This window comes from Argopecten irradians, chromosome 5, assembly GCF_041381155.1.
Source record: "Argopecten irradians isolate NY chromosome 5, Ai_NY, whole genome shotgun sequence".
NCBI lineage: Eukaryota > Metazoa > Mollusca > Bivalvia > Pectinida > Pectinidae > Argopecten > Argopecten irradians.
Genome location: NC_091138.1, coordinates 45,153,659 through 45,164,235, shown reverse-complemented (window position 1 = coordinate 45,164,235; position 10,577 = coordinate 45,153,659). Strand labels below are relative to the sequence as shown.

Sequence of the window (10,577 nt, the reverse complement as noted above, 5' to 3'; positions counted from 1 at the left end):
AGAAGGCGAAGTCAACGGGGTATATGAGGAAATCATAGAAGAAGAGAAACGGTAATATTATAAATCATTTCGACATTTATAATAATGCAATTTGGGCAGCAGGTACAATTCTAACGCCCGGCATACAGGACTATTTGTTTTATGTATATAAATGTATGCATTATCTCTTCTAATCATCAGTAATATGTCTCAGTATTTGATATGTTCTGTTAGTGAATGAAAGTTAGATAGCCAATCATTTCGTTTTGCTTGTAACGGGCATTTTCATTGGCTTAAATATATTTTATCAGCAGATAAAGTAAAAAATGGCGTCGTTTGTAAGGTCGCTTCTGATTGGCTCCGATAGTGGCGTAATAGTTTCATAGAAAAAATAATCCCAAAATGAATTTAGTTTGAAGATATTAGTTGTAGTAAATTGAATTACGGGGATTAATTTGAATACATATCTCATATTATGGGTATATAGCACAAAAATCTAAGTTTCGCGGTTTATTTAGAGTACAATAAGATGTTTTGTGTTATATCTCTATGGCATTTAAAAATCCATTCAAGTCAATCCTTAAATAATTGTTTGTTTTTGTTTGTCTGTCTGTTTTTTGTTTGTTTTTTGTTTTGTTTGTTTATATATATATATAAATCTAATAGCCACATATATAACATACTATAACAAAGCGAATTGAATAATTAATTAAACCTTTATTCAAAATAAACAAGAACAACATTTTTTGAAAATTCACTGCACATATGAGACCCATGCATTTCAAATGTGTTAATCATATACATTGTTAAGCGATTTCAGTGACCTATTTCTTCTTTCCTTCTCTGTGCCGTGAGTTCTCAAGGTCACATGACCATTAGTGTAATCGACCGAGACATATCTCGTACTGGAGAACTTCCTAAACTGACGCTTAAATTCCTGTGTCTCGTTACACATCAACATCACTCGAATTCTCGTCCGGATTTTTCTACTAAACAAACAATAGATAATGGGGTTGATTCCACTATTAGCTAGTCCTAACCACTGAGCCACAGGTACCAGATAGTCATACAGCAACGTCACTGTATCCATGTCCGATAAAGATGGCGGCGAAAATACTATTTTTAGATTTATCGTATATACCGGTAACCATGACAATCCAAACAACACGACAACAACAAGAAGCATTTTGATTGCTTTCACTTTCGATTTATGAATGATCCCATTCGATTTATATATTCCAGGAGCATTTCTGTTCCAAACCCGGAAACCGATGAGTGCGTAACAAACAACAATGAGAATGAGAGGGATAGTGTAACAGAATAGGAAAATCCCGGCCAAGAAAAATTTCCCGGAAACCTGACTAGGCCAGACAAGATGACAGATGTAAATGGCCTGAATCGATGACCGGTATCGCTCGTGCTGGTAAAATACTGCCCATGGGATCATGATGCATAAAGCGAAACCCCAGACACATCCCATCACCACTCGCGCCACTCTTCCGGTCAGCTTGTAATTCAGTGTGTAGCAGATTGCTAGGTATCTGAAATAATAATAGCAACGTAATTTGTTAACAATAAATAGCTAGCCACTTTAAGAACTGGTAAAATGTGCCAGCCAAATGGTATACTGTGTATATATATATAGTTGCTATTATTTGCGGAGTTTTTATCTCACTAAATTCGCGGATCCATCTGAATTCGCAAAATCTAATACCTCATGCACAAAATAATGGTTTTGCGTTTAATAGCTTGTTGTAAGAAGATGCCTTCAAAGCGAAATTTGCGAAAATAAATCCCTTGAATAAGTTCAAAAAAGTAAATCGCGAATATTCCGTCTTTGCATATTACCGAGTTAGCTCCCTTGCGGGTAGGTATCGATTATTACGTCATTATTTTGTGGGCGTCGTATGACGTTACGCTCGCAAACACATGACGTCACAATCAATACCTACCCGCAAGTGCAGATAACTCTGTTATATGCAAATTCGGAATACAGTACTATGGGGATGGTGTAAATTTTAACATTTTGATCACAGCCCTTGTCGACTTTAAGATTGATTTTGCAACGACCAGGTGTTCATAAATAGTCAAAATTTCTAAACAGTCAAAAAACTGCAACCCAAAGTTTACTGATTTACTGATTTTCCCCATGTACATTGTTGTTTTACCTCTAACATTCTATCAAATATCATTCAGTGGTTTTGCTTATCATATTGTTAATGAAATGATACTTGGAATTTTTATGCGTGACATTTTGAACATATGACAAAAAATTACATATTTAGATAGATGTTTCGGATAAACCAGTAAAACTTTCGGTCTTAATATTAAAACGGGAACTATATAATTAGAAGAACATGCATTTTCCTGTGGTTAGATGCTAATTTTAAAAGTAAAAGTTACTTTACCTGTCAAGAGCTATGGCAGCAAGCGTGTTGACCGACGCACAGACAGACACCCCTTGCAGATATGGAGTCACCTTACACATCATCGACCCATATGGCCAACCTGTAACAATAAATCAGCATTGATTTCAAACTGTAAGCGTATAGCAGGTTATCTCCTAGATTCAATCTGAAGTTTGTTTATCAAATTAAAATAGATGGAATTTGACATGACAACACTATTATTTCAAGAATTGAATTTGTACCGAAAAATCGTGAAATATCATATTCGTTCAAAATACTAGTATTCCGGAGAGTCGGGAGGCAGATCCGATCCTTCACTTCATGTGGACACATTAATTTTGACGAGTTAAATATTGTTAAAATAAGTTTTAAGAGAATAAGAACGCCAAATAGATCTTTTCACGAACATGATTTATACAAGGTTATAAATTTAGGTCTTTTGTGATTGAATAATAATTATCAAAATGACTTTTTGATTGGAATAAATGCGTTGTCTTGAATTGCATAAGTATCTTCTCAGCTTATCTAAACAGCAATTTTTCAAATAAAAAGCAACAAAGAATAAGCCGATGTTCAAAAGCCGTGTAATAAGACAGAAGTTGGTTCAAAAAAGATTAAGTACGTTAAAGATGCTCCACCGCCGACAGAACATAAATGATATTCATCATTCGAACAATAATTTGTGGTTAATCGTGTATGTATATGCCTAATTAACACAAAAAATAATATAAAATAATTTATTTCGCCTTTGGTGCATGCCCAATCAGTACTTCATTTTATATAGAATATAGTGCCACGGAATTTTTTCGGGATGCAATTAATTATTTTTCATATCTTTAACTTGAAGTAAAATTAGAAGCTCAGACTTTTCAATGGTGGTAATGGTGTCAAGTAAGTAACTTTTGTAACTGAAGAAAAATACTAAATCATCTGCTCCCGTTTTTGATAGTGAAAAAATACCATTTGTCAGCGGTGGGGCATCTTTAATTTAAAAGCAAATACGTCTAATAACGAATACATCGGATAAAAGTTTGGGACATATGCATAAGACCAAGAAAAGGCAGAGCAATGATTAAATCTAGTGCTTTTTGTAATGGTGTCCATTGCGAAAGTCTGTCAAACGAATCCGCAGTTGTCTCATGCAAAATGTCTTTATACCAATTTTCATGGAAATTAGAGAATATTATATTGACCAATCAAAAGCCTTTAATATGCCGTCAAAAGTTGCAAATGGCTACATTATGTTCGGTATATTTCTATATTTCAAATTTCATACTTGTATACAAATCAGACAATATCTAAATTTTGACCGATTAGAAATGGTGGCCATGGCAAAGAAACAGTAAAATCATTACGTCCATAAACTTCATTGGAAGGGGGGGGGAGGGGACTTAAAATGAAATAATGGCCGTCACAATTATATGTCTCATGTCGCGTACAAGAACACCTTAGCCATATAGCACGTGATAAAGTACATCCGCCCCGTAACACTAATGTTATTATACAATGGTTGCCTTCAGCGGAGGTGAAAATGGATATCTAATAACCATTATCACTGACCAAGCTGAATGGAATCAACAAGAAAGTAAGGTCTGCTGAACTTGCCGTTAGTGACAGAAACCGCTATTATGCAATAATAAAAGTCAATGTTTGAAGCATTTATTTAGTGTCTGTATTGAGGTAAAATAAATATCATTTGAACATGGGATTAGACAGGTCATTTCACAAACTAGTAATGTAATTATACGAAATATATTGACTGTTAGATGGACTACATGTATATTATCATTATTTTTTATCATTTCATCAAAGTGCTGTTCTTTATCTATTTACCAACACGTTTTATTTCTGGAACCAAAATAAAAAATAGTAGAGATGAATAATTATGATGTCAAAAGATTTACAACAAAACCACAGGCAAAGTCTATGATGGCAATAAAAAATGTAATCAAATACGAGTTTTTCTCTGTAAAAAGCAATATATACATAGACATTCAGGTTACCTGACGGGTTTTTTAAATGTATTATCAAATATCATACAAGATTCTGAAACCGTGTGATCATCAATCTGCTAGATAGCTATGCGCATTTTTTTAGCAGATGGCATGGACCTTTCATATCACATGTCTTGTTTGGCTTGAAATGAGTTCTTGCTATTTCTGGTATCAGAGATATATTTGGATCATCTCACTTCGTCTTTGTACGATTCCATCTCCTTTCGTATAGAGCTACCCAATGATGTGATTTAGACACAATCCACAATGTTATTAGTCATCAGGTTCTCATTTCCTAAGGGAATATTTGCGGATTATCGAATTAATATAATAAGTAATAAATTCCTTTATTTTTGACTAATTTGTAAAGTGCGTATGACGATAAGGTCTTGAGGCATATGACTATCAGATACCATGTAAAACAAAATGTCTATGTGTAAAGAATTATTTGGTTTATGTGTATATTTTGTCATTTATTTAAGTATATAATAATAACCCCCCCCCTAAAAAAAAAAAAAAAATGAAAAAATGAAAAATAAAATAAAATGAATAAAGAAAAAATTACTGCAATGAACTATGCGCCTGTTTTGAACATCTTCATTAATTCATAATGAGTTTTGATGTTGGTTCACCAAGTATAAAATTCAAATCAAAAAAAAAATTAAAAGAAAGAAATGTAAATCCCATTATAAGAGGCAGCTGCATTTGTTCGATTACTTAAATCAAATTGATGTTATAAATACAAGAATGCAATCTGATTAAAATACAGATCCTTATTATCACTACGTTTGATAAGTGGATCTGAGAAAATCCCATTAGGGGTCATGTCCAGGTGAACTTTAGAAATGGCCAATCAAATTGCTAATTGCAAAATTTTGACGGTGAATTTCATGGGACGAAATAGTTTGAAAAAGCTGTCAAAATTATATTAGTTTACGTAGTCATCTCGCCCTAAGAGCACAATAAAGCTAATTGTATATGTATACTGGGACGAAATATCGTTTTCAATGGATGTGACAAGGTGTAGAAAATGTATCTGATATGAAGACCACGTGGTATAAAAGTCATCTGGACGTGACCCCCTATGGGATATTGTCAGATCCTTTATATAACGGAGTGGTGATAAAGATATGTATGTTAATTAGATTGACAAGAATGTATACAGCATCATAGTAGAACGGAATTACAATTAGGTTGATTGCGATTATTTTAACAAAATGCAAATTATCTTAGAAATCCGTGACAATAAATGAAGTATACATGAAGTAGGAATGTACGTAATAAGCCTTGCCAATACTATACAGTGAACTATACCATCCTCTCCCCAATTATACTTGTTTAATTTAACTATTTGATTCAGTTATTCTCACCATATATTTGATACATAATCTTACAGACCCAGAAATAGAAGAAATAAAAGCGGATTAGTAGTATGCGCACCTTAATCATTTGTTAACCGCAGTCTCCCGAGGTACTAACCATATAATTATAATTTGGCTGAAGGCAAGGCCTTACAGGTGCAGCCAGATGTTTCAGTAACCATTAATTATGCAAGAAGAATGAAAGAAGGAAGATTTTTTTTTAAATTTCCTTAACAGATATTCCGTTTTTGGTCAGCTGATTATATCGGAATGTGGCCATGGTCTATCACTAGAACGCTTGCAACTAAAAAGCAATAGCACTGAGCTTCTGCCGGATGAAGATTTCATTCGTCGGATCATAAAAGAGTGTGAACCGCTTGATTATGTAATGAGCTGACTTCAAAGCATCGCATTCATGCTGATGGGTTTTTTACAGGGTGAAAAAATGGCGCCCGCAAACTGAAGCTGTCAGTGTGTAGGATTGAATTTTGAAGATTGTGTTTTTTCTTGTGTTTTCATGTATGTGTTACTTTAGAAGTGCTTCGCACTTAGTGCCCTTCTAGCACGAAGGGCTGCGACCTTATGATGGAGTATTTTGTTTATTGAACTGCAAATATCATGGTCTTCTTTGTGATATATAGAATGCACTTGGTTCATTTTAACGACAAATATCATGGTCTTCTTTGTGATATATAGAATGCACTTGGATAATTTTATTTTATTATATGGACAATTTACCGATATACTTTACAGATACATATTTCTTGAGTCAAAATATCAGAATGAATTTGGTACAACGAGCTGGTGATATTTATTGTTCTAAAAATGTTATTTCGTAAGCACAGTTTTATTTTCCCGTTATTTTTGGAGAGCTGCCAGGATTGGAAATTCTATTGAGATCAGCCCCATAGCAACATATACAGCTGTAGCCTCACATCTTTGCTCTCACTTTCAACTTACTCGTAAATCATTTTACATAAACTTGCATTCTCTTTCACAAATTATAACCAAAATGTTTTGGTGTTTATCTACAAAATGGACTTACATTATGCCTTTGTTTTAACACTACAATAGTTTTTCACTAGTCATAATAAATAACCAATTTTTTTTTAGTCAATTTGGATAACTATGTAGACGATACAGCCTTAACTGTAAGGCTTTATTCAGCGGTAATGATATATATCAACGGCTATCCTAATTCAGTGGTAATATCATTTCAAAATTTACATTGTTTTTTTTATTAATCTTATATATTAAGTTCATTACGTAATGAATGCACTTCGCTTATAGATATGACTACACTACAAGGACTTATAACGTACACTTTATTTACATGTATTTACAACGCTGTTGTAAACCATATCATGCATAATGAAGGATTTTTTCTATGATAAATGTATAGTCTAATTGCTTTGACCTTTTAGGACAAAGAAGTAAATACTCGCATTATTAGAGATGCAACGTGCGATGGGTTCTTCTATTGAATTACTCGTGAAACAAAAGAAAAAAAGTCATTTGGAAAGAAGAGAAGAAGTACCGCAGAAGTACTGTCATTTTCAGAGGAAAAATGTCTAAAGTAAAAAAACCTATCATTTTAAAACAGGGGCAGAGGTACTTCAGAAGTGCTATCGTTTTCAGATGAAAAATATCTAAAATAAAACAAAATAATAATTTTGGAAATAAGGAAATAAGTACTGTTGGGGTACTGTTGTTTTCAGATGAAAAACGTCTTAAAAATCATTTAGAAAGATTGGAAGCAGTAGTGTACTAGAGATACTGTCGTTTCAGATAAAAACGCATAAAGTAAAATGAAACATCATTTGGAAAACGTACCACCGAAGTACGGTCGTTTTTAGATAAAAAACGTTAAAAGAAAATTGAATCTTGTTTTTTACCACACTGGGGAGTTCCACTATAGGTCATTGTCAACCTATTGTACTATATTCCATATACATATTGTATAAGTACGTTCTCATTTAACTCCCTGTGCAGATACGTATACTTGCATGAACTCTAAATGTATATTGTAACTGTTTTAGAGAGAAAGTCGTAATAACGAGAATATGCATCAGACGAGGTTATCGGTCATAATTAGGTGGATTGGTGACATGTTCCAGATATAGAGTAGTATCAGCTGTGAGATCGTGCTCTGGTTTAGATGGATGGCGTTCTGGTTTGTTGTACTCATATGGAGATTTGGGAGCGTAACGCTATAACGTTATTGATTCTCACAATACTGTGGACATAGCCGTATAGGTATTTATTTGTGTATTGCATGTTACTAAAATTACTTGTTTGTATTGTTGCAAGATGTTTTGTAACGACTTCATAATATGATTGTTTCAAAATTGATCTGCTTCAAACAGAATTAAATACATATATATATATATATATATATATATACTGTCATCTACAAGCCAATACTAACATGTTCCCATATGATCACATTCAAAGAGGAAATCAACATGACAAGCATATCACATCTGCATCGGTCTGTAGCGGGGTCGGATTCGTTCGATCATCGGTGACCAGGTAGCTCATGCAGCGGTAGAGCGTTCAGGTAGTGTTAAAATGTCCCGGATTCGAATACCTACATTTTCTCCCCTCTTGTTACAAATTTGGCGCCCAACTTAAGTACCCATGGTTGTGGTCTCGTAAATCTTCGAAGGCGAATACTTTGAACGAGGAGGGAGGAATGTAGCGGGTTGGACTATGGCGATCATCAGTGACCAGGTAGCTTAGCGGTAGAGCATTCTAGTGTGGCAAGTGTTCGGAGGTCCCGGGTTTGAATCCCGGTCTGGCTGCTACATTTTCTCCTCTCCTGTTACAGTTCATTTGCTCATGTTAGATTGTTTATATGATATATTTACATTCACTTCTTATATACAAACTAAGCAAGCCAAAGTGGTGTCTATGAAGATATAACGCCATTGTGACATTAATCATGTAGACATGGTAACGTCAACTGATTACCGTCGAAATGGCTGTTCCATATTATGGAGTATAGTTAACAACAATTTTTATACAGAGACCCTCAAACTGAGTTAATAATGCAAATAAAAAGTATTAAAACATATTCCTATGGAAGCTGTGGTCCATATCGACCATAGATTCCATAGAGAGGTACTTTAATGCTTGAATACAAAAGAGATTACTAATAACACTAAAAAGCATTGGCTAATAAGCATTATTATCGATGTCCATATCAATTATTGAGCTTCTTCTGGTTTTATTTTTTGTTCTAGTTTTATTTTTTGTTTAGTTTCATTTGGCTAGTATAACTAATTTGCGGCTGCTATGTATGTGTCGTGTTCATAAGATTTTAAATTCTAATAAAATAATTTCTTCCGTGTTTTATTGATGTTTTCAATCTATTTATCTTAAACGTAAGTTTTAAAAGGCACCAGAAGGCATATTGCGCATTTACTTTAACTTAATAATAATATACAAATTGAGATATGTGAATGTTTTTATAATTCATTTTATTTGTAACTGTAATTGCACATCCATAGATATATTGAAGAGCAGTGTATTAAGCTGTTAGCCCTCTCCCAAACCTAATGTTCCATTCATCTGCTGAAAGGCATTTTCATGAATTGTTTAATCAATGAATATCTTTTTGAAAGGTTGAAATAATCATTATTTTGCGCAATAGTACATGCACTTTAAAGCGATGTAATGTGCAATGTGAAAAGAATAACATATGAAGCAATTTAAAGAGAAATATGCATCACTTAAGGAAACTCATCGTGTAGTAGTGTGCAATAAATAGCCGTAGGGAGAAAATATATCTGTAAACGTATTACTTTAAAAATACTAAAAACAGAAATGGCTTATTTGCTTAAACAGTCATTTTCAAATAAAGCTTATTTTCTTCAATACCAAAACCGTAGAAATCTTTAATTCACATTGGTGTTCACAGAGCTTCAACCACAAACAAACAAATCTGTTCAGTCATGGAAAATATGAATATCAATGATTTCAGAGAATGTAATTGTCTTATAACTCGATCAATTACTATAAATTGGTTTGGTTAACGAATCGTGCCTCGTATTCGCCGAAGGCAATTGATTGTGTACTCAAATGAAGAATGTTCACTGGCCTGAAGTTCACCTCAACTAACGGACATTAAAACAAAACAAAAAAAATATTCCTCTCATTATGCCTTTATTGTGTTTTTTAAATTTTTCATCGAGCTTTGTTGGCGCCATGCCGTTGACGTATCGGTTTGTTATCCTAATTAAGGTTACATTTTGGTGCCATTTATTCATAAAATGTCTATATAATACCGCGTGGTATAGAGATGTGAGTGTTTATCTATATATTAAGGTTAAAGTCATTGGACACAACGTACATACTTCAATAGCTATCTTTATTTACCATATCCTGTCGTAGATGGTTGGATAGCGTTTAAGATTCCGAAAATAGTTTTCTACATTTTGTATTTCTATTACTAAATCTCTGAATTTTTTTTTTGTTATAATCTAGTTTGCCGTTATAATTTGCCTTGCAGTTACAATTTGATTTTACCGTTACAATTCGGTTTCACCGTTACAATTTGGTTTCACCGTTAAATTTGGAGTTACAAAAGTAGGAATGTTATCGCTAATAGCTGACAAACCAAATCAGTACCTGTCGTAAGATGATATCAAAGACACATCTTTAGTCGTCAGTCAAAATCACCAACGAACATTTATTGTTATTTTAAGTCTAGAACATTCGGATACTATCATGTGGCAAAATTTTCAAAAAATGGTATTGATATTAACTCCGTTTGATTGTGAAACGTTAACATAAAACAAAAATCTACAGTAGCACAGAAAAAACCGTGATGT

The 10,577-nt window shown here is 33.4% G+C and overlaps 1 protein-coding gene across 1 annotated transcript in view; it reads right to left on the bottom strand.

Annotated features, from left to right (window-relative positions):
- Positions 1–754: 754 nt before the first annotated feature.
- Positions 755–10,577, bottom strand: part of LOC138324603 (neuropeptide FF receptor 2-like) — a 47,865-nt gene continuing 38,042 nt past the window's right edge. The window contains exons 2-3 of the mRNA XM_069269654.1: positions 2,388–2,487; positions 755–1,520 (exon numbers count right to left, since the gene is read on the bottom strand). Of these exons, the coding sequence (XP_069125755.1) occupies positions 770–1,520; positions 2,388–2,487 (851 nt within the window). The 3' untranslated portion in view covers positions 755–769. The remainder of the gene's footprint in view (positions 1,521–2,387; positions 2,488–10,577) is intronic.